General features: G+C 61.6%; 2 protein-coding genes across 4 annotated transcripts; one reads left to right on the top strand and one right to left on the bottom strand.

The window, feature by feature from the left end:
• Positions 1 to 136: 136 nt before the first annotated feature.
• LOC135316799 (discoidin, CUB and LCCL domain-containing protein 1-like) lies at positions 137 to 10,374 on the bottom strand. 2 transcript variants are annotated; one of them, XM_064471480.1, is made up of 15 exons: positions 10,210 to 10,374; positions 7,314 to 7,535; positions 4,748 to 4,885; positions 4,321 to 4,372; positions 4,020 to 4,092; positions 3,660 to 3,793; positions 3,476 to 3,513; positions 3,166 to 3,360; positions 2,311 to 2,486; positions 2,055 to 2,223; positions 1,854 to 1,946; positions 1,563 to 1,653; positions 1,331 to 1,368; positions 1,011 to 1,133; positions 137 to 540 (listed from the first exon to the last, which is right to left on the bottom strand). In XM_064471480.1, exons 1-15 carry the CDS (start codon positions 10,313 to 10,315, stop codon positions 137 to 139), a joined length of 2,052 nt encoding a protein of 683 aa, XP_064327550.1. In that variant the 5' UTR covers positions 10,316 to 10,374. The 2 variants fall into 2 exon arrangements, with proteins under 2 accessions (XP_064327550.1, XP_064327551.1); XM_064471481.1 differs by having other exon boundaries at positions 2,311 to 2,432; positions 10,210 to 10,373.
• A 149-nt stretch (positions 10,375 to 10,523) lies between these two features.
• GMEB1 (glucocorticoid modulatory element binding protein 1) lies at positions 10,524 to 21,604 on the top strand. Of its 2 annotated transcripts, XM_064471482.1 has the most exons (10): positions 10,524 to 10,928; positions 12,274 to 12,440; positions 13,442 to 13,524; positions 14,484 to 14,608; positions 15,541 to 15,644; positions 16,097 to 16,251; positions 17,432 to 17,560; positions 18,272 to 18,409; positions 19,542 to 19,664; positions 20,749 to 21,604. In XM_064471482.1, the coding sequence occupies exons 2-10, from the start codon at positions 12,313 to 12,315 to the stop codon at positions 21,453 to 21,455; spliced, it is 1,692 nt and encodes a 563-aa protein (XP_064327552.1). In that variant the 5' UTR covers positions 10,524 to 10,928; positions 12,274 to 12,312; the 3' UTR covers positions 21,456 to 21,604. The 2 variants fall into 2 exon arrangements, with proteins under 2 accessions (XP_064327552.1, XP_064327553.1); XM_064471483.1 differs by lacking the exons at positions 10,524 to 10,928; positions 12,274 to 12,440; positions 13,442 to 13,524 and adding an exon at positions 13,622 to 13,741.
• Positions 21,605 to 22,064: the final 460 nt, after the last annotated feature.

Genomic DNA, 22,064 nt, shown 5'->3' with positions numbered 1-22,064 from the left:
GAGCCTTGCTGAGGAGGGGCGCGGCGGAGGCGGGCCGAGCGCCGCCGCTCCCGCGTGTGCGTGGACGTATTCAACCACGGCGGCGCGCGCGGGCGGTGCCGCTGGGGCGCCGCCGGCCCCGCAGCTCGGCCCGGGCTCACCCGGCGCGGTGCCCCGGGAGCGCGGCAGGACAGTCCCCGCGGCGGCGGCAGGGCCCTTCGGCGGCCGCCGCGCGCCCCGCAGTCCGCTCCGCCCGGCGCCCCCCGCCGGCATCTCTCCGCGGAGGCGCGTCGTACCGCGCCGAGGAGGAGCGCGGAGTGCCGGGGAGCCCCGCTGAGCCGCAGAGCGGGCGGTGGGGCCCGGCGGGCTCTGGTTCACAGAACGGCGTGGCGTACTCGGGCTCTGGCGGCAGCGGCTCTGCGTACTCGTGGTACGTTCCCGGCACGTCGTAGTGGTTCAGGACCAGCGGCAGCGTGTAGCCCTCGTCTGGCAGCGGCTTGAAAGTGGAGGGACCTGTCTGGCTGCTGGGGCTCACCTGCACCAGGTCCGGCTCAGCATAATCTGCAACGTGGATGGCAGGCTGGGGAGCTGGGGACAGCAGGGGGCTGTCCCCGCAGTGGTGAATGGGTCTTGTGGGTGCGCTGGGGGCACCTGGGGTACCCCTGAGCACATCTGGATCCCCAGGGCTGGGTGAAGCTGGGCAGATGTGCGCCAAAACCCAGGCGGGGCAGGACACCCACCCCGCGGGGAACGGGCACGTCCCTCTGCCCCAGTACCGAGTGGGGCTCCGGGGACCCTCCAGCCACCTTGCGATGCCCACGCCTGCCTTTGAGGTGCAATAATACTACTAAAAACAACGATAAATAATAAGCTCTGCCGGGGTCTCTTTTGCACAGAGAGCTGTGATGCAGGACAGGGGTCACACCAGTGCAGTTCTGGGGGGGCGAATGGGCACCCCAGGGTGCAGCGGGGGAGACACGGCTCTGGCTCTGGGCTGAGGGACCCGTTCGCACCCCGATGTCCCCTGTTACCTGGCGAATGGGTCCGGCTGAGGTCCCCTGGCGCAGCCGCCGTGGGGAAGGAGGCCAGCGGGGAGCTGGGGGGTGGCAGGCTCTGCAGGGAGCACACCTCGCTTGACTCCAGTTTGGGGTACCCTGAGCAGAGAGCAGAAACCCCTGGTTGTCACACACCGGCCCTCGGGTCCCCTTGGAGGCTGGAGGCAGACGGGTGCCCCCAAGGGTGGGATGGCTCAGGGCTTGGCAGCAGCACCCATTAAACCAGCTGTACCCCTCCTGGATTTGGCCCCGAGGCACGGCAGGACCCCCGGAGAGGGGTTGGGGGGACCCTTTACCTTTTGTGATCCCACAGCTGGGCTCCGCTGCCGGCTTCCTGCCAAGGGGAGAGCGAGACAGGGGTGAGGGGTCCCAGCCACCCCGTCCCCACCACCTCCCACCTCCTCACACCTGCTGCACGGGGGGCTGCACCCCTCGGTACCCGGTGAGCAGCTGAAGGGAGCTGGCGTGAGCAATGGCGGGGTGGCACCGGGTCCCCTGGGGTGAAACGGGGGGCGGGATGGGACCCACCTCTTCCTGTGGCAGAGGAAAGCCAGCAGCAGGAGGCTGGAGCAGAGGAGCAAGAAGCCACCGATGAGCAGCATCACGAGCAGCGTGGACCCTAGGGAGGGAGGGCAGTGTCAGCCCCCAGGTGCCCCATCCCACCCCTCGGCACCCACAGGTGCTGGGAGCCCACCCGGGGCCCCCAGAGAAGGAAAACATGTCACAGCAGGGGATCTTAAAGCCCAAGTGGGTCTGTGGGTGCCTGGAGCACCCACAGACAATGCTGTGCCCCAGGAACAGCCCCCCCACGGCACCCACCTGCCTTCTCCGGGTCCAGGGCGACGCCGGGGATGGGCGTGCGGCTGGGCGGGCGGCTGGTGGGGACGGGGTCCTCCTTAGGGATGTTGGGCACTGCAGGGCAGAGCGAGGACCATGAGCGGGTGCGTGGGGAGGGAGAGGTCCCTGGAGGACATTTGGGATTAGGGGGGTGTGGAGCGAAAGCCCCCGCGAGGGGCTCACCGTAGGGCCGGGGTGCGCGGACTCGTGCCAGCTGGCAGCCCACCAGGGCCACCTTCAAGGCCACGCGTTGGTGCCAGCTCTGGGGCATGATGCGGATGTAGCGGGCGACAATGGGGGGGATGAAGGCATTGGAGACCTCCCCGTGGCTGTCGGCATTTCCTTCAAAGACCTGCCGGGGAGGGTGAAAAGAGTGCTGGTGGCCGAATATCTGTGGGCAGGGGCTCTGCATCCCCCATCGCACCCCCCACCCACCCACCTTGTCCTCCTGGCCACTGCTGCCTCTGTAGGGTCTCCAGTTCTTCCCATCGCGGCTGGAGGAGACCCGGTAGGATGTCACGTAGTAGTCATGCTGCTCCGAGGAGCCCTTGGTGATGATGCCTGGTTGGGGTGAGCCCAGGGAGGGGGCCCTGCCATCAGTCTGGGGGTGTGGAGCTGGGGAAGGGCTTGGGGGGCTGCTCTGCATCCCACCCCCACCAGGATGTGCGCCACTGGATGGAGCAGAGCTTTCCCAGGCAGAATCACCCCATCTCTGGGATAGTTGTGTCCCTGCTGGGAGGGGACCAGAGGGACAGGACACGTCACCCCCCTGGGGTGCCCCCCTCCAGGGTTCTCTCTGGCATTGGGAGGGGGTTTGGGCAGCAGATTCAAGTGCCGGACCCCCCGCTCTGCCCCCAGGAGCCGATAACCTCCGGCCCCGGCTGCCAGCCCGCATTCCTCCCTCCTCCAGCCTCCGGCCGGACAATGTCCCCATTTTCCTCCCCGACCGCTGCTGCACAAAGCCCCCGCTTTCGGCAGGCTCCGGCCGAACAAAAGGCGCTCGCTGGCACCAGATGCAAGAGCATAATATTAACTTGTTCGTCCCAGAAGCGGCTGTGGGTCGGGTGGAGCAGGGACAGCAGGGACAAAAGGAGGATGGGGGACAGTCTCGGGGCTTGGTGCTGTCTACATCCCAGTTTGCACCAGTATAACCACAGCACAAGGAGCTACAGTCTCTCCAAAGTGTTATGGGGAGGGTTGCAACTGCTCTAGGCAGTTTGTTGGGGGGGCACCTCTGTCACTGCGGGGAGGACAGCGGTCAGGGTGGCCTGGGGACAGGGTCACAGGCACTCACCTGTGACATTCCTGCGGGTGCCCAGGTCCAGCTCCAGCCAGGCGGCCTCAAAGCCGGGTTCAGCCGCCCAGGAGTGGCCGGCGGTGCCGAGCGCTGCCCGTTCGGCTGCCCACACTCGGTCCTGCCCCAGCGCATCCACCTCGTGCCACCAGGACGAGGCGTTGAAGGCGGCCACCTCCAATGCATCGCCGCAGGCTGGCGGTGGGAGACGGCAGACTGAAAGCCGGGCCCCCCCAGCCTGGGCATGGGGTGGCACTGGGTTTGGCAGCCAAAATTGTGACTTAATTTCAGGGGAAATGGGAAAAAATACCTTTGTGGAATATGAGCCGCTTCTCAGAGAGGGATCCCCTGTGGGGAGGAAAATGGCGGGGCCCCAGGTGAACAAACCCTGGGGTCTCCAAAATCGAGGAGTGGCAGGTCCCTGGTGTCAGCACGGATGGGTCCCATGGCCCGGTGCAGGATGAGGCCAAGGTCCCCAGCCCCCCCTCACCCACCTTTTGGAGTGGAGCCCGTTGGCGAAGGCCGACTCGTAGAGCGTGATCCCCTTCTCCCGGGACAGGGTGACCTGCCCGCCCAGCTCGTCCGCGATCACCCCGGCGTGTACGGCCGCCTTGCACAGCACCGAGGTCTGCAGGGAGCAGGGGAGGGGTGAGAGCATCCCCCCGGCAGGGGGTCGGGCACCCCATGGGGTGCCCCATGGCCAAAACCACCCCTTGCAGTCTGCTGGGGGGTGACAAGCAGTAGCCACGCATGCTGGGGACCATCCCTGGCAGGTGCACCCATGGGTGCCATCCCAATGGGTGCCGACCCATGCAGCGGGGTGCCCCGTGGGGCAAGCCGGGCTCTGCACTTACATCCCGGTAGCCCTGGCTCGGGTTGCCCCAGATGTCCCCATCGATGTCCTTGCAGCCCGCGGGGCAGTACACGCTGAAACACACGGCGAGGGGCAGTCAGGGCTCGCTCCCATCCGAATCCCCTCTGCATACCCACTTTGCTCCTCATCCTGCCGCAGCTGTCCCCCACGAGCCCCGGGGCGAGAGCAGCCCGAGTACCGGGGAGAGGAGTGAGGATGAAACTGGGTCCAATGGGGACCAGCAGCGGTGCCGGGGTGGGGGATGCCAAAGCAGGGACCACCCACACCCCCCGGCCACTCACCTGACGTGCTCCTGGGTGTAGTGGGTGCCTCGAACCAGGCAGGAGACCAGGTCTGCAAGGCAGGGACACCCCACAGTGAGGGACCCCCACCGCACCCACCCCTGCCCCAGGGCACCCCATCACAGGAGGGATGGCCCCTCAGGCCCTGCAACCATCAGCCCCCTGCCTGCAGCTCTGCCTGATCGTGGGGTCCCAGCTGACCCAGGGATCCAGGGTGCTGGGGGGTCCCAGCTGGCTGGGTGGCCTGGGAGTCTCCCACACTGTGCTCCCAGCCAGGGAGAACATGGGTCTTCAGGGAGTTTGGGGCAATGGGAGCCCACCCTGGGGTCAGCAAGGAGCTCCCTCTGCCCCTGGCTGTGCTCCCCACCCTGGGCCAAGACACGGCCCGGGGGGCATCTCTGCACCCCTGGGGGATGCTCCCCCCTACCTGGGTGCTGTGAGGTGGCGTAGGACAGGAGGACGCCTCGTCCCGAGCGGTGGCTGGTGCTGTTGAACAGGACGGTCATGGCACTGGAGTTTGTCACCAGGAGCTGGGTGAGGGGGCCGGCGTTCCTGCAGTAGGGCCCTGCCACAGGGACAGGGTCGTGGAGAGGATTGGGGGTCCCTGGGTGCCTCCCCCGGCTCAGCCCTCGCCAGGGCCAGGGGGGCTCAGGCGTTTGGGCTGTACTTAGGGTGGTCCCAGCCCCAGGGTGGTCCTATCCTGAGGGTGGTCCCAACCCCAGGGTGGCCCCAGCCCCAGAGTGGTTACATCCACACTATGGGGGGGACCTGGGGTGCAGCGCCCCGCAGTTCACCGAGTCCCCACAATCCCCAGCTCTTCACCCCCGATGCTGTCCCCCGCAGACACAAGCAGCACCGGGGGTGACACAGCCCCCAGGCATGGGGGTCAGAGCTGGACCAGGCTCCCAAGGGGGCACTCAAAGATGTCCCCACCTCCCCGAGCGTGGACAGCCAGGCTCCCAGCCAGGCAGGGACCCCCACCCCACCACTTCCCAGAAGTGCTTCCCCCCCCAGGGCCTCTTCATTCCACCACAGCTGGGACTGCGTGAGTCGCCGCCAGCACTTATCAGGCGCCCGCTACCGCGTCCCGCGCTGCCGGGGCTGGCACGCATGGCACAGTCCCACGGGACCCCAAAACGGGGGCTGCGTCCCCATCCCCTCGTTGTCTCCCCTTTCACAGGAGCCAGTGAAGCTGCTTCCTAAATCCCCCCAGTTTAATCCAAATTAATTTGCAGTCTCCATCTCCCTGATTAAAACTTCAGCTTAGCAGGCAGGCGGGTTCCTTGGGGACATCTCTGGTCCCAGCCGGGGACAAGAGGTGGCCCCAATCCCCAGACTGCCACCACCACCCACCCCTAGCATCTCTCTGCTCTTCCCCATGTCCATCACCAGGGCCTCGGGGCACCCAGAGATGCTTTGAGAAATGCCATCATTGCCCTGGCGACAGGGAGCTGTGTCCCCATGGTGCTGGTGGTGAAACCCACCCCCTGCCCCGTGGGGGCCGGGGGCGGGGGGGGGTCACGCTGTGCCTCAGTTTCCCCTCCCCGACCCACACCCTCGCCCTGCCGGGGTCACATTCAACCGAGAGGGTGAGCCCAGGGGACATGGGACACGTGTGCGTGCAGGGATGTCAGGGATGTCGCAGGGTCACTGCCATGATGGAACGGCGGCTCTGCATGATATGCAGACGACATACATATGAGTTGCAGATGACACACATGCACAGATTTCCCACCCACTGCCAGATGGGCAGATGCTGCTGTGTCTGGCACAGCGCCCACCTGGCCAGCGGCTCCAGAGACCCCCAGGGTGCTGGGGACCCCTGGGCTGACCTGCAGGCTGGAGGCTGCCGCCACCGCCCCGGGGACCCCAGCACGTCCCCAGGCAGGATCAGGGCCAGGCGCCAGACACTGGGGCTGAGTCAGCGGGAGGGAGCCCATGGCCTCCGCGTGCTCCGGCGGCCGCTTCCCGAAAAACATCTGGGATTTCTCAAGGGCTGGCGTCAGCCACGGGTGAGGGAGTGGGACCCTGGCCCGGCGTCACCCCCAACCCGCCACACGCACAGCCCCAGCGAAGGCACCCAAAGGGGCTGTGGGTGTCTGCCCACCTCCCCCAGCCCCCTGGGAGCATCCTCCAGGGCTCCCCCCTTCCCTGCACTGCTCCAGGACCCCCCTGCCCAGGCCAGGCGGTCTCTGGGATTTGGGGTCCTGGGAGATGGGGACAAAGGTGTCCCCAAGGCCACAGCAGAGCGGATGGGAACTGAGGAGCTCACGTGCTGCCACCCCTCCGGGTACCAGCCCAGAAGGGGTGAAAGCCCTGGAAAACAGGGAAAAATCCCAGTCCCAGGAGCAGTGGCAGACTTAAACTGGCTCCTTTCCATCTCGCGTCTCCCACAGCATCCCCTGCCTAGCCCCTGCCCCTCACCGGGCCTCGGGGCTGCTCTTCTGTCCCACCCCATCAACACCCCAGTGGTGATGCTTCATCCCCCCCGCAAGATGTCTTCCCAGCACGCGCCGCACTCCCAGTACTGTCAAATCCCTCCAAGACCATTAAATCTCTCCAGGAAAATCCTGGAAGCATTTGGGCAGCGGCTGGGCAGGCAGGATTAATTAATCAGTTGCTGCATCTGGTCCCAACTGGGTGCCCCCCATGGCTTGGCAACAGCCCCCTCCTCGGGTACCCCCCTCCTTGGGTACCCCCTCCTCAAATATCCATCTCTTTGGATACTCCCATCCTTGGGTATCCCCTTCCTCAGGTACTCCCCTCCTTGGATATCCCCCTCCTCAGAGACCCCCTTCCTCAGATACCCCCTCCTTGGGTACTCCTCTCCTCTGATACCACACCTCCCCGTGATGAAATCAGCTAACAAGCCAGATTTTCCTAATATCCTCCTTATCCAGGACTTCACATAATGGGATATCACCCTCCGCCACCCCACCCACAGCCCCTCCGCAGGTGCTGCCTCGGTTTCCCCCGGGACCCCCCCCCCTTACCGTAGGTGGCGCCAGCCTGGGGGTCGGTGAGCAGCAGGGAGCTGCGGGCGCAGCGCTCGGAGGGCTCCAGGTCCACGTCCCCGAAGGCCAGGAGAAGGGAGGAGCCGGGGGGGGCGCGCAGCCGCCAGCGGCAGGCGGTGTGGTTGGGGTAGGTGCCTGGGTAGTTCTTGGAGCTGAGGGTGCCGCTGTGGGGTGTCAGCAGCGTGTGGCCGCAGCCGTCCCCTGCGGAGAGACCGGATGGGGCGGGGGGCTCAGCCGGGCTGTTCCCTGCCTCAGTTTCCCCACTTGGCCTGTCCCCGGGGACGCCCCACGGGCACCCGCAGCCCCTTTGAATGTTTTCCTTGTCTGAAATATGATTTTTTGGGGGCTTTTATGGCTGATCTCCCCACCGGGAACAGTCCCCAGGGAGATCCAGGGATCTGCCTCAGTTTCCCCTAGAGCCACCCAAGACCTGCACCTCCAGCCCCTCTCCATCCCCCAGGCCAGGAGGTCCCCAATTTTGGGAGCCACAAAAGGATGCAAGGAGGAAATACACCACCACCCCCCCCAAAGGGGATGTACAGAACTGAGCAGCCCCCGGGAATCCCTGGCTGCAGCCTTGACCTTGAGGATGACCTTGGGCAGCTGCATCCCCATCGCCTCCTCCCAGGGTGATGCCAGCACCCGCCACAAAAGGGGCTTTTTCTCCGGGCTCGCTGCCCCCGGGCACAAGGGAATATCCTGGAAACTTGAGTTGAAAGCGCCCGGTGTCGGGGCCAGGCAGGGCTTTCTGGGGGAGCTGGGGCAGGGTGGGGCGTAGGGAAGGGCGGGGAGGGGGGGAGGCACCGCTCAGCCCCTCTGCTGGGGGGTGTGGGGTCCACCATTCACCCCCTCCCATATCCCCAGAAAGCTGCTGCTCCTGCCAAGCATCATCCTGGCACAGCCAGAAAGGAAAGCAACAGCGGGCATGGCTTCGCCTCTGCCTTGGCTGCTCTGGCCGTCGCCAGGAGACGGGCACAAAGCACCGGCGGGGGAAAATCCTGCAGGGATGAAAAAAGGGGGGGCCGAAGGCAGAAGGTGCCAGTGCCCCCCCACCCCCTGAGCCCACTCCTGCAGGAACGGCTGGAGGCCAAAGCGGGGGGGTTTATCCTGCGAACACCCCCTGGCAGGGATGTGGGACTGGGAGGGATCCCCAGTTTACCCTCCTGACTTGGCAGCAGCCCCCGTTACGGCAGAGCCAGGAAGGAGCAGGCCCTCCAGGGCTTGGGGGGGGCACCGGGGGTGGGCTGGGTGGGGGTGATGGCAGGGGGTCCCCGGGGCTGCAGGGAAAGGGGCTCTGAGAGGGGCTGCTGTGCCATAGGGGAGAAATTTGGGGGAGTTTCCGGCAAGGAAGGTCGGAGCCAGCAGGATCTGTATGGAAAACTCTCTCTGGCTGGGACAGCCTGGCACATGCGCCCGAGCAGGTGGTCCCCCCTCCAGCTCCAGTCCCCCACCAGTGGGCACGGAGGGGCTGGGGAGGCCCATCCTGGGAAAAATCCATCCTGGGAAAGGAAACCCTCAGTAAAAGCACCCGGAGCGTGGCCGGCGCACGCCGGGCAAGAACACCAGAGATAAGACAAGAGCTGCACGCACACCCGGCGACTCGGCTCCAAAGATGCTACCAAGGGGCCAGGAAGGGCAAAGGCAAAGCCACAGCGGGGGCTGGGGTCTTGCCCCCAGCCACAGGACGCACCCACTCCCAAAAATCAATTCCTAAAAACATGGAAAAACTGGATTTCTGTCGGGTGAGGGTGAAGCTGCAGCCGGACCCCTGCTGGGGCCATCCAGCCAGGGATTTTGTTTGTTTTCTCACAGGATGCAGGAAAGACGCAACAGGGCGATGCTCCGGGAAAAGCCCAGCACGCTCCTGCCCCCGGCACGCCGCCGGCCTGGGGGAGCTCCGGCATCCACCCATGGGTCTGGGATCGGGTGGAAACCCGCTGCGGGATGTCCCAGATCACACACAGGGAACGCAGCGGGGGTCCTGTTCCCAGCGATCCTGGCCTGGCTTGTGCCTCAGTTTCCCCTCGCTGGGGACGATGCTTTGGACATCCCATCCTCGTCTCCTTGCTCTGGGATGAGTTGGGGACAAGCGATGCCGGGGAAAATAATTTCTTCGGGATGAGGTTTGGCTGAACGTCCCCTCGGGGCCTTCCTGGACCCCGGTGGGTGCAAATCCCCCCCCGAACAACGCTGCCGGGGCCCGCAGCATCCCCGGGAGAGAGCCCGCTGCCCGCCTCTCCTGGCTGTTCACCATCAGGTCCGGCGATCCTCTCAAACCGGAGGAGGGTCGGGCGCCTGGGGAGGGATTAGGGGTTCCCGGGGAAAGCCTTGCGGGCAGCATGGAGCCGGCCCCGGGACCCCCGGGACCCCCGGGACCCCCGGGACCCCCGGGACAGGCGGCACCCAGGAACCGGGAGTGGGGTGGGACAGGGGGAGCGGGGCGGAGGCTGCGGGGAGACCAGGCAGAACCGGGATGATGCGGGGGTGGTGGAGGCAGCGGGGAGCTCGTCCCATCCGTTACCGGAGCAGATGGATGACGGGGACCCGGGTCGGTACCGGGCAGGCGAACCGCGGGGACCCTGTCCCAGTGTGGTCCTGGTCTGGGGACAGCGGGGACCCGTCCCGGATGGGTACTGGGGAGCCCGTCCTGGCCCGATCCCGGTCCGGAGACTGAGGAGCCCGTCCCGGATCGGTACCGGGGCAGAAGGGAGCCCGTCCCAGTCCCCGTCCCGGTCCCCGTCCCGGGCGCGGTGCGTGGCACAGCCCATCCCGTCGAGGGAAGGGGAACCCCGGGGTGCCCGGTGGGAGCGGGACTCTCGGTGCCGTGTCCCGGTGCGGGATCCCCCGCCGCCGGTGCCCCTCAACCCGCACTCACCGTCCTGTCCGCCAGCCGGGCGCAGCCCCAGCGGGCCCAGCAGGAGGCAGCGGCGGAGCAGCGCCATGGCCAGCGCCCCCCGCGCCGCCCCGCCGCCCGCCCGCATCCTCCTCCCGCCGCCGCCGCCGGCCCCGCCGCCGCTCAGCCGCGGCTCCGCCGCGCCCGCCGCCCCGTGCCCGCCCCCGCCGCTCCCATTGGCTGCCGCCGCCCAGCCCCGCGCCGCCATTGGGCTGCCGCGCTGTCGATCAGCGAGCACCGCCCGACGGCAGGGAGCGGGGGTGGGCCTCGGGGGAGCCTCGGTCGGGGCCGCGGGACGCGGTTGGGGACGGTCGCGGTGCCCCGCGGGGACCGCGGGCGGACGCGCCGGGGGGGGCTCGGAGCCGCCGGGCGGGGCTGGGGATGCCCGGTACCGCTTCCCACTCCCCCCACCCGGGCCGTCCCGCCCGGCGGCCGAAGCCCCCAGTGTGTGTCACCCCACCCCACCCCACGGCGCCACTCGTGTCCCGGCCGGTCGGGGGAAGCCGCGGGGTGGTGCCGCCAGCCGCCGCCAGGGGGCAACACGACGCCATCCTCCTCCTCGGCGGCGGCAGCGGCCCCTTTAAGGCAGGCGGCGGCCGGAAGTGCTGGCGGCCGAGGCCGCGGCGGCTACTGCGCATGCTCCCTCCTGCCCGGCCCGTTTCCCCCCCCTTCCAGCCCCCGCGCTCGGCCGCTCGGCGACGGTAAGGGCCGGCGGGCGCCGCGCTACGGCGGCCGGCAGGGGACAGGCGGCTTCGCGGCGCGGGGCGGCGGGGCGGGGCGCGAGGGGGCCCGGCCCGGCCCGGCCCGGCCCGCCGGGGAGGGGAGGGGGCGCCCCAGCGCGCGCCGCCGTACGTGCCGCCGCCGCGAGGGCGGACGTCGCGCGCCGCGGGGGGGGGAAGGCGGGGGGGGGGGGGAGGCCGCGCCGCTGCGTCCGCCCGCGGGGGGGGGGGAGGGTAGGGGAAGGCCACGCCCCTCCCCCGGGCAGCCCCGCCCCGCCACCGCGCGCTGCATGGGGGGCCCCGCGCCTCACCCCCCCCGCCCCTGACCTTGGAGGGAGCTGTGTGTGCTGACCTCTGACCCCTCGCCTCGGTGACCCCCGCCCTCCGGGGTGACCCCTGCCCACTGGTGGGGAGGGCCCCCGGGGCCTCCCATCGGCCTAGCGAGGGCCGGCGGCCCCCCCCCGGGGCTGGGGGACCCCCCCGGGCCGCAGCCCGTCGCCCCCGGGGTGTCCCCGGTTCCCCCCCGGGCCGCAGGTCCCGAGAGAGCAGTGGCCGGCGCGGGGGGGGGGACACACGCAGCCCCGGGCCAGGGTCCGGGAGCCCACGGAGGGGTCAGACGTGGCCGTGCCGGGAGGCCCGGTGACCTGTGTGGGGTGCACGTCCCCTGCCCCAGCGGCGTCCGGGCCCCTCCTGCCACAAGTGCTTTCCCAGGAGCTTTGAGGCCCTGAGGAGTGACCCCGACCCACGCAGGGCTCAGCTCCGGCCCCACGGTGCTGCTTGATGACCCCCTGCTCGGACCCTCCCGGGGCACCGAGCCTCCGCCGCCATGAGCACCGGCTTCGCTGTGCAGTGGGAAGGGTCGGCACCCAGGCGCATCCCCCCGTAGCAAGGGACCAGGGCGTCCCACGGGTGGCTGGAAGAGGGAGAAGCTCCGTCTTGGAAGCCTTCTCACGCCTTGCCAAAACCCATCGTTGGGTTTGCCAGGGAAAGCCGCTGGCCGCCACCGGCTCGGGAAGTCACGAGTGGGGGGATCTGCCCTGTCGGTGTTGTGTCCTCGGGTGAGACATTCCCGGCCGTTGTGACCGAGAGGGGAGAAATCCTCGTGCATGTCAACAGGCGCTCAACGTCTCGTTCTGGTGGTGAATCTAAAACGCCTGGTTCCCTTCGGAGCCGGGGCTTTGCTCTGCGGGCCCCGCGGTCGCCGCTGGCCCGGCCTTCGCTGCGGCGGGACTGGGCGATCATGCTTGCAGACGGCTGCCGGCCCCTCTCCCTGCGCGGGCAGCGGTGCGGCCGCGCTACAGACCTGCCTCTGCTTTGCCCTCTGCAGCACCGCGGCACCCCGCCACCGCCGGGCTTCATGTGAGAGATGGCGAATGCCGAAGTGAGCGTCCCTGTGGGTGATGTGGTGGTTGTACCAAGTGACGGAAACGAAGGGGAGAACCCGGAGGATACCAAAACCCAAGTGATTTTGCAGCTCCAGCCGGTGCAGCAAGGGTGAGTCGGACGGTACCGGCGTGTCTGGGAGGTGTGGGGCGGGATGGGGGGGGCATCCCTGTGGATTTTCGTGGTGTGGGGACCGAGCGCCACTGCATTTTCCAGGTCTGTGTCGGTTTTGTGCCACGCACGGTAGAGAGGAAAACACAATGCAAAAAAGCTTTTGTGCGTATCACCGTCACGGGGCCTCCGAGGACCGGAATTGTCCTGCGGAGACGTGGCCGCCACGATGCTGTCGGTGCAGATCGCGGCAGCCCAGCGCTGGCTGTGGCAGCGGGGCGGCAACGAGGTGGTCACGGGTGGTCACCGCATCCTCCCGGTCTCCCTCCTCAGCCCCAGGGTGGGTTTTTGCAACACTGCAGCGGCCGTGTGCGGTGGTCCGTGCCCAGATCCGCATGCGCCTCCGTGCCAGCTTTCCCCTAAAATAATCCTCCTCTAAAATACCGCGATGTTGGAGGGAATTTTGTGGTACCCACAGCAGCAGCTGCAGAGAAGTGGCTGCCACCAGGCACTTCATCTTATCTCTCGATCAATCAGGGCATAAATATACCGGCTCCGGTTTGGTAATATTAGCAGAGCAGGGAGGCTGTAGGCCTGACAGCCACCCTCCCCTGCGCGATCGCTGGCGCTGCAGTGTCACACAGGGCTGGAAGGGAAATCCTGGGGCATTGAGCTCTGCTTCCTGTTGTCGTGGGTAACTGCCTGTAGCAGAAGCTGGAGAAGGCACAGCGAAGCGCACTGCAGAGCTGCTTCAGCGGTGCTGGCGACGGGGAGGGTGCGATGACAGGGCTGGGAACGGCTCTGCGCGTTTCAGTCCTCGGGATTATGATCGTATGTTGTATGTGCCAAAAAAATGCCTGTGTTTGAAACTGCATCAAACAAAATCCACATCTCCTGATGACAGGCGAGAAAGAAACAAACTGAATTTTTAATGCCGTGCTGTGAATCTTAATTTGGCGTGATTTATGTAGTTTGTTTACGGATGGCTGCTTTCACAACAGGATTTACCAAGAGGGCTCCGAGGCCAGTGCCGCCGTAGTGGCCGTCGAAACCCACACCATCCACAAGCTAGAAGAAGGGATCGGTGAGTTCCCGCTTGGCGTGGGCAGAATCCCCTCCTCTGCAGGGCTGATCTGGTGTCTCCGGTTCGCTGGGCTTCCTTCTGGCTCTGCCCCTGCAGATGCTGTTTCCCAGGCATGGATGTGGGTGCAGGGTCTGGGCATACTCTGGAATAAGAGTCTGCTGTTACTGCTTGGTCTCAAAGTCCTGGAACTGAGATCCTGGCTCTCCTGCAATGAATGGTAAGGGCTCCCCCGGGGTCCAGGGGAGCCGAGATTTCACCCTAGTCTTGGTGTGGACACCAGCAGGCAGGAGCGATGGTTATGAGGATGGCGGTTGTGTCCACGCTGGCTGAAGCATCAGGCTCAGGTTGCTGGTTCTTTGCTGAACGAACAGCCTGATGTTTTGGGTTGGATGTTCAGAAGAACCAAGCAGGTTGGCTCCAAGCGTTCCCTGCCATCGCGAGAAGTATGTGGGAGAAGTCTCCTGTCGTTAGGTGCTGTCACTAGATCTTGGCTAGTGTTCTGCTTCCTGTGTGGGTGTGGGTCTCTTGGCAGTATTAGCAGAAACTCTGTGTGTGAAGAGAATATATTATCAGCAAATATCTGATATCACTGCTAAAGAGATACCAGAGCTCCAGGAAATCTGGTAGATATCTGTGCTTCAAATTTTAAACCATTTTGTTTCCACAAAGATTCGTCTCCTTGACACCCCCGCCCCTTACAGATGTGTTGGATTTCTGATCTCACGTTGTCCTGATAGACGAGCTTCACTTTTAGTGTTGCTATATCAAAAAGCAGGTGCCAGTTGCTATTAGAGCTCATGAGTGGAGAAGACTTAAGAGAGGACTGATCCTGAACTGGGATCAGCCCTTCTTTTGGTTTCCTGAGCATCGGTCTCTCAATGTGTGAGCTTTCAGCTCGTGCCTCGTGGGGTTTGAACTTCTTGAGTGGGAAGTTTCATTTTCACCCGTTCCTCCCTCAGACCCCAGCACCATTGAAACGAACGAGGAGATCGAGATCGCCTATCCCATCACCTGCGGGGAGAGCAAAGCCATTCTGCTCTGGAAGAAGTTCGTCTGTCCGGGAATTAATGTTAAGTGTGTGAAGGTAAGGGGGTTTTCACAGCCAATTCCTTCTCTGCTCTCGGGGTCTGGTACTTGACCTCCACTTTTTGTGTTTGATCCGAGCCTTGTCCCGGAGCCGAGTGACTTTGCCTTTGCAGCATGCTGGGTTCTTCGTGCTAAAATTGTTTCTAGCATGGGGAGAAGCAGGGGAGGAGGGGGTTAAGGAGGGAGGGCCTATCACCCACCTATCACCACCTGCTGCTCCCGATTACTGTTTAAAGCAGAGCCATATTTGGCACTTGACGAGGGACGTGGCATTGAAGGCAAGCAGGGGATGCGTACTGAGCTCTGCCAGAGCTTTTCTTCCTTGTCTCTTTCCCTTGGCATCCCGATGCTCTGCTCCTGTCACTTCCTTGGTGAGCAGGTTGTATTGAGAAGAGAAATCTTGCTGTTACCTTTTTGCACTTGAGAGTGTGCTAACATAGGAGCTGCAGCGCTGAGGCTGAGTCCCCGCGTGCCGCTGCGGTGAGAGCGCTCTGTTGCTGACCCTCAGCGGGTGCTCTCTCAGTCACCGGCGCAGGACAGAACAGGTGCCCGAGTGAATACCTGTGTCAGTTAAGGTGTTGCTCGGCTATTTGCTGTAAAAGGAGTCTCCCAAAATGATCTCCAAGGTGACTGTACGTGTTCGCGGGAGCTCAGGCCTCGTACAAAAGCCCTCAGGGCTGTTCTTGACTAGGCTGTGTGGTTCGAATGCCGATGGCTGGCAGGTCACCCTGCAAACATATCCATTCTGGAGTTATAAACATTGCTGTGCCAAGTGGATCAGAGCTGGTAGGGATCTGAGAAGCGGCTCCTGTTTCTGGGTAGAAGAGTGGGCTTAGGATGAGCTGTGGACTGGCTGTGTTGTATGTCCCAATACAGTCTCCTGAAGCGATGTTACCCTGTTTGCTGAGCCTTTGTTAATCTCGTTGTCAGTTCAATGACCAACTGATCAGCCCGAAGCATTTTGTTCACCTGGCTGGGAAGTCTACCCTAAAGGACTGGAAGAGAGCCATTCGCCTCGGAGGAATCATGCTGAGGTATTTGACTCGCCTGCCACTGTGTCCACCTTCAGGGCTTCATCACTGCAGCAGCAGGATCCCGAGCAGGCGTTTTGTCTGCTTTGCAGTCCCCGGGAGATCTCTTGGAGGCTCACGTTACCTGGCCAGCAACCTGCAGCACCTCTGGGGCAGAGATCCTGGCCCCGTGGTCTGAGGAGCAGGATTCCTCATCCTGTGCAGAAGTGGCCTCGCCTGCGGGACCTGGTACTTGGTGGGGGTGGAACAGGACTGAAGCCCTGTGTGTGAAGCTGGGGGATGGCTTGTATTTGCCATTTGAAAGCCCTGCAGGAGATGTTTTGTGTGCAGAGTGGCACTGGGTCTCCCTTTCTCTGTCCTTCCCATGGCTGTATCATTCCTATGTGGAAATACTCCGTTTTGTCTCCAGGCTGAGATTTGAGCTGAGCCTGGTTCTCTCCCCCCTCCCTGCACAGGAAGATGATGGACTCGGGGCAAATCGACTTCTACCAGCACGACAAAGTTTGCACCAACACCTGTCGAAGCACCAAATTTGATCTCCTGATCAGCAGCGCCAGAGCACCAGTGCCGGGGCAGCAGAGCGTGGTGCAAACTCCTACGTCAGCTGACGGTAGGAAACCGGTTAGCAGTATCACGGGAAATTCCCTCTGACGCTCTTCTTCCCTGCGCTAATCAATTCAGGTTGATTTCAAACACACACACTTTACACCTTCTCCCCAGGTGTAGCAGGGCAGTCCCACTGTTTAGGAGACTGCTCAGGTTTCTGGGAAGGAAAAGGCTCCTTGTGTTCGCTCAGAGAGGTCTCGGCAGCATCTGTCAGGGGGCTCTGCTCTAATGGGAGGGCTGGAGAGCAGCCAGAATTAAGCAGTGATGAGAGGCACCCTTGGGAGCCAGGAGGCTCACCTTGAAGAGATCCCTGTTCTGGGGTCACCACGTGAGCAAACATCTGAGAGAGCTCGTACAGCATTCAGAGTCATAGACTCTCCTGATGTCTTTCCTGTTTGAGGGTCTCTTACAAAGGCCTGAGACAGGCTGATACTCAGGAATGAATCTAGGCATGCTGACCTCCTCCAGAGCAGCCTGCTCCACATCACCTGGATATCCGTGAACGGGTGTGATGGCTGGACAGGATTGGATTATCTTTCCAACCTCAAATGCTCAGCGAGTCCTGTGCTTCAGAGCAGAGTGATCTCCTTGCTGAGGTTAAGGGGGAAGGAGAAGGCTACCCGCATCATTCAGCCGGGTGCGTTACATTTCTCCTAGGCCCTGGGTGGGTGGGATGGCAGAGTAGTCCATAGGCTAAGGAGAATCTCCTGGAAAGCACCATGGCCACACATTGGCTTAGTCCCAAATTTGATCCAGAAATTTAGGATAGAGTCAGATCCGTTTCCCTTCTATAAACCAGCTTGGACCCTGATGCTGTCATTTCCTGAGAGATTAGGGCATCTCTAGGCGATGCAAGGGGAGAAGGGTGGCTGGGCTGAGGCTTATTTGTTCCCTGCTTTATTCTGATCCCTTTCTACCTCTTTTATGCCAGGACTCCAGTTTCCCTTCTGGAGGGTATGTGGTTTTCCCTGCAGAAGCCCCAGAGCCTTTCATAATCATGGTTCCAATGAGGAGCAGCAATATTTGCTTTTAGCTAATTTGGTTGAAAGAAGCCAGGCAAAACCAACCTGACCACGAGAGTGAAAAAAAGCCTGGGGAGGGGTGAGGGGGGTGGAAAGCAAAGCAGGGATTCAGGGCTGGCGCTCTGGGTGCTGCAGAGAGCGCTGACGTTGCCTCTCTGGCAGGGAGCATCACCCAGATTGCGCTGTCGGAGGAGAGCATGGAGGAGGGGATCGAGTGGAACTCGGCTCTGACGGCTGCCGTCACCATGGCCACTGAGGAAGGCATGAAAAAGGACATGGATGAGATCTCGGGTAAGCTCAGGCTAGTTATTGGGTGCTTTCTCCCCCTCTCCTCCCCGGTACATTCTGGAGACTGAAATCCTGAAAATAAGGAGGGTTTAGGCAATGACAGAGCTGTCCCCAGCCCCTCGGCTATCCCAGCACTCCCCCGGCGTGCAGCATCCCTGCCAAACAGAGCGCCTCGCCGCAGCAGGCACAGAGAGACGTCAGCCCTGGCCTTGTGGCCAACAGATGATCCCCCAGATCAGTTGCTACTAGTTACAGTGAGGGCTTTTTTTTTGTTAGTTTTTTGTTCTAAGGATGTAAACGTCTGCCAGCCTGGAGCTAGACTGAAACCATCAGGGAGCAGTGTCTTGTTAGTCCCCCGTGTTAGTACCCTGTCAGCTCTCTTGGCTGCGTCTCTCTGGCTGCGGTGCGTTGCATTCCCTCTTAGGATCAGTACGGAAGCTTAAGCAGAATTTCCTCAAAGATTTTAAGCTCTGCATTGTGCAAAGATGTGTAATGTTGCCTCAGAAATCATGGTGCTGCTTGAAAACACGTTCCTGATTTGCTGCCTGGGTCTGTTTTGCTTTTGGGTTTGGGGTTTTTTGCGTGTCATATCCACCCCAATGGCCAAATTAGAAGTCGTCTTGGAAAGTTAACGCTTGCCTGAAGGGTTTAAGGAAGCCTTGTGGGAAAAATGCTTGTACATGTTGACTTCTTTTTCCCCCCTCCTCGCGCCAGAGGACACGCTGATGTTCTGGAAAGGAATTGCTGATGTGGGGCTGATGGAAGAGGTTGTGTGCAACATCCAGAAGGAGATAGAAGAAGTCCTAAGAGGCGTCCAGCAGAGGTTGGGTCAGTCTCCCTTCCAGATGACAGGTAAGTTGTGAGCCACAGCCTCTGGCTCTGCGGTGGGGAAGGATGCTCAGAAGGGCAGCTGCAGGCAAAAAAAAAAAAAACACACAACAAGGGTCCATCCCCACCATTTAAACCCATTGAGTCAGGGTGGTGAGCAAGTTACCACTCATTAGCGGAGCTGTGGGAGCTGAGTCTGGGTGTGGTCTCAGCCTGCCTAGCTGCAAAGTGCGTTCGCTTACACCACAGTGGGCACAAGGACACATCATGACGCCCTGTTCCCTGAGCAAAATGAGCCCGGCAGCTTGCTGAGACCATTGGGTGACCGTCCTCAGCTCCCGGCCCTCAGGAAAGCCTGCCCAGATTCACTTCTTGGACCAGAGTTACTCAAACGCTTTTGTCTGTGACAGTACAGACTTAAACAGGTCCTGCCCCCACACTTCTCTTTCTGTCTTCACTTGCACCAGAAAACCTGTTTTTGGGGCTGAACCAGATGCGGGAACTGATCTGGGTTAAAAATAACTCCCCTCCCCTCTTCAGGTTATTTTTAACTTGGATCAGTTCCTTTAATCCAGTTCAGCACATGCCCCCATGAGCACAGGCTTTGAGAGCACCTCTTGTTGATGCTCTTGCTGAGCGAACATCCATGTAGCCACAAACTTCATTTTACCCAGGACTTCTGGGGGTTTTTTATTTTCTAATTTAGCTTTGGGCTGGCGGATCTTTGTGTCTGGTAGGTGGCAGCTTTTGGAAGCTGTAAGTGATTGAAGTCAGTGGATTATAATAGAAATTTTGCACAGCTTTCAGTGGAGCTGGCATGTTAATGACACTGTCAGCAGCATGGGGTGATGATTTGTAGGTGGAGAGCTCGTTTGTATCTCTGTGATTGCAAATGATGCTTTCATTTGCAGCAATTTTGAGCTGCTTGGGTGACACATCTCTGTTTCATTTTCTTTATCATGTGAATGGGATTATTTAGTCCTTGGATGTCAGAAGGATGAGGGAGCTGGGTCTGCCCTTGTCAGCCAGCCCTCGTGAAAAAACAGTTTTGCAAAAAGCAGCAGAAAAATTTTTGTGTGATACGAGCATCTTTTGAGTGCCTGACAGAGTCCCACGTGTGGGACGAGGCACTCGTCCTCATGCTCTTTCCTTGCAGATGCTGCAGTCTTGAACAACGTCGCCCACACATTTGGCCTAATGGACACAGTCAAGAAAGTTCTGGACAACAGGAAAAACCAGACAGAGCAAGGAGAGGAACAATTTCTTTACACACTGGCAGGTACAGGCAGCGCCTATTAAGGCTCCTCATCCTGTTGTTGCTCTTGGGAACTGATGTGACTTTGCTTCGACATGCGAACCGTATTTGGGTTATTGTTCAATACACGCTGCCCCAAACCAAATGCATCCCAATCCCTTTCCATCCTAGGGCTTGAGTGGAATTTCCCCTCTCCCTTGCCTCGCAGTGAGCAGTCACTTGAGGCATTCGACAGCCCCAAGTCTGTGCCCTTTGCTGCAGCCGGGGTGCTGGAGGTGCAAGTCTGATTCCATCAGCGTTAGGAAATAGGTGCTGCTAGCTAAGGGCTCTGTGGCAGCCATCTGAGCTGCAGGCGGTGCCATGCTATACCCAAGCTAATAAGCTCCTCCGTGTACGAGGTGTGGAGTTGTTTGCTTGTCTTGGCGCGGAGATATCAGGTTCTTGCACGGCTTCCCCTGAGCTGAAGCCAATAACCTGACCTGGATTCCCCAGAGGCACTTGCTGGATGCGTTTCCCGCCTCACTGTGTCCTGTAGGACCTGCTCTTCTCTGGGATGTCCTAGTCCCCTACTGCCCTGGATAAATGAGATTGCTGTGCTGCTTCTGGCTTCCAGTGCTGACACAGACAAGGGTCGAGGGAGATGTTTCACTGCCCCAGGCAGTCCTGCTCCCTGTCCCCAGTACAGGTGCTCAGCGCCTGGGGAGGGGACCCAGCCAAGCTGGAAGCGGTTCCTACTGCCTGGGGGGGGTTGTCCACTCTCCCTTGTAGGTGCGTCTAGCTTGGGGAGCAGAAATGCCCATCTCCTTATCAGCAGGAGCAGCCAACTGGCGTAGAGCATTGCCGGTTCCTTATCCAGGCACTGACAGCCGGCCAAAGCAGGCTGAGCAGGTGCAGAACATTGACCAGGTCTGTGTGGGTGGCAGGAGAAGCAGGCCTTTTCCTTCAGTGCGGTTTGATCTTGAGTGAAATGCTAAGATCATGCTCGACAGGGTGGTTAGGAGACCTCCTGTCACAAACACGGGTGTAATTGTGGAGCCCGCGAGTCCCCAGGAGCTCCTGCAGCATGCTGGCCCCAGCCCAACGTGCTGCTTAGCCATTCTCTTTGCAGACCTGGAGCGGCAGCTGGAAGAGCAGAAGAAACTTGCCAAGGACCAGAAGGCAAAGTCCCAAACCATCCAGAACGTGGTGCTGATGCCTGTCAGCGCTCCCAAGCCCCCCAAGAGACCCCGCCTGCAGCGCCCAGCCTCCGCCACCGTCCTCAGCCCCTCCACCCCCATCCAGCAGCCTCAGTTCACGGTCATCTCACCCATCGCTATCGCACCCGTCGGACAACAGTTCTCTGTGGGCAACATCCCGGTGGCAACCATTAGCCAAGGCTCCAGCCCGGTGACTGTTCATACCTTGCCGTCTGGGTCCCAGCTCTTCCGATACGCCACCGTGGTGTCCTCCTCCAAGACCAGCTCCTCCGACACGGTCACCCTCCACCCGTCCTCCAGCCTGGCGCTGCTGAGCTCGGCAGCCATGCAGGACAGCGGAGCCCTGGCGAACGTGGCGGCCGTGGTCAACCCCGTGGAACTGGTGGCCATGGAGTCTGGCCTCACTTCCACCATCCAGGCCGTGGAAGGCACCTCGGACGACGGGCAGACCATCATAGAGATCGACCCGGCGCCGGATCCCGAAGCGGACACGGACGAGTCGGAGGGCAAAGCTGTGATCCTGGAGACGGAGCTGAGGACTGAGGAGAAAGTGGTGGGAGATGTGGAGGATCATCAGCACCAGGTCCATAACGTGGAGATTGTGGTCTTGGAGGACTAGTGGGGAAGGCAAGCATCAGTTTGGGGAAGAGTTGGGAATTTGTTTTATTTTGGGCTTTTTTGTTGAGCATCTTTGCCAGCCACCCATTTGTTTCCATGGATATTTTCATTGTACTGTATATTATATATATATAATTTTTTTTTTTTTTTTAAACAAAAAAGCTGGAGAAAGACGTGAGACCTGGAAAAGGCTCCGTCTCCGTGGAGCACTGAACAATACCGCCTGTTTGCAGAGTCAAGGAGAGACTGGATCTCTGCTGAACAGCCCAACCGGGAGGAACTGGACAAGGGCTCCTGGTGCCGAGAGCACGCCGCGGCCCAGCCGCGCACATGGTGCTTCTGCTCCGGGCCTGTCCTGGCCCCGATTATTTTATTTGAGAGAGACATTAACCGGTGGCTGGAGCGTTGATGTGACTGTGGGAAGGGATGACGGCTTTGAGGTGGAAAAGGTACCTCATTTGTATTTTTATTTTCCCTGAGGGAAGGGAATTCTGTCGGACTCTTCACTGTCACCTCAACTGGGATTTTTTTATTATTATTCTTGCTTTGGGGAAGACGACAGTTACCCTGCCTTTACTGTCCATATTCCCCTCCTTCACACAAATTGTTT

This window comes from Phalacrocorax carbo, chromosome 22 (assembly GCF_963921805.1).
Source record: "Phalacrocorax carbo chromosome 22, bPhaCar2.1, whole genome shotgun sequence".
NCBI classification, from domain to species: domain Eukaryota; kingdom Metazoa; phylum Chordata; class Aves; order Suliformes; family Phalacrocoracidae; genus Phalacrocorax; species Phalacrocorax carbo.
This window is presented reverse-complemented; position numbering and strand designations above follow the sequence as displayed.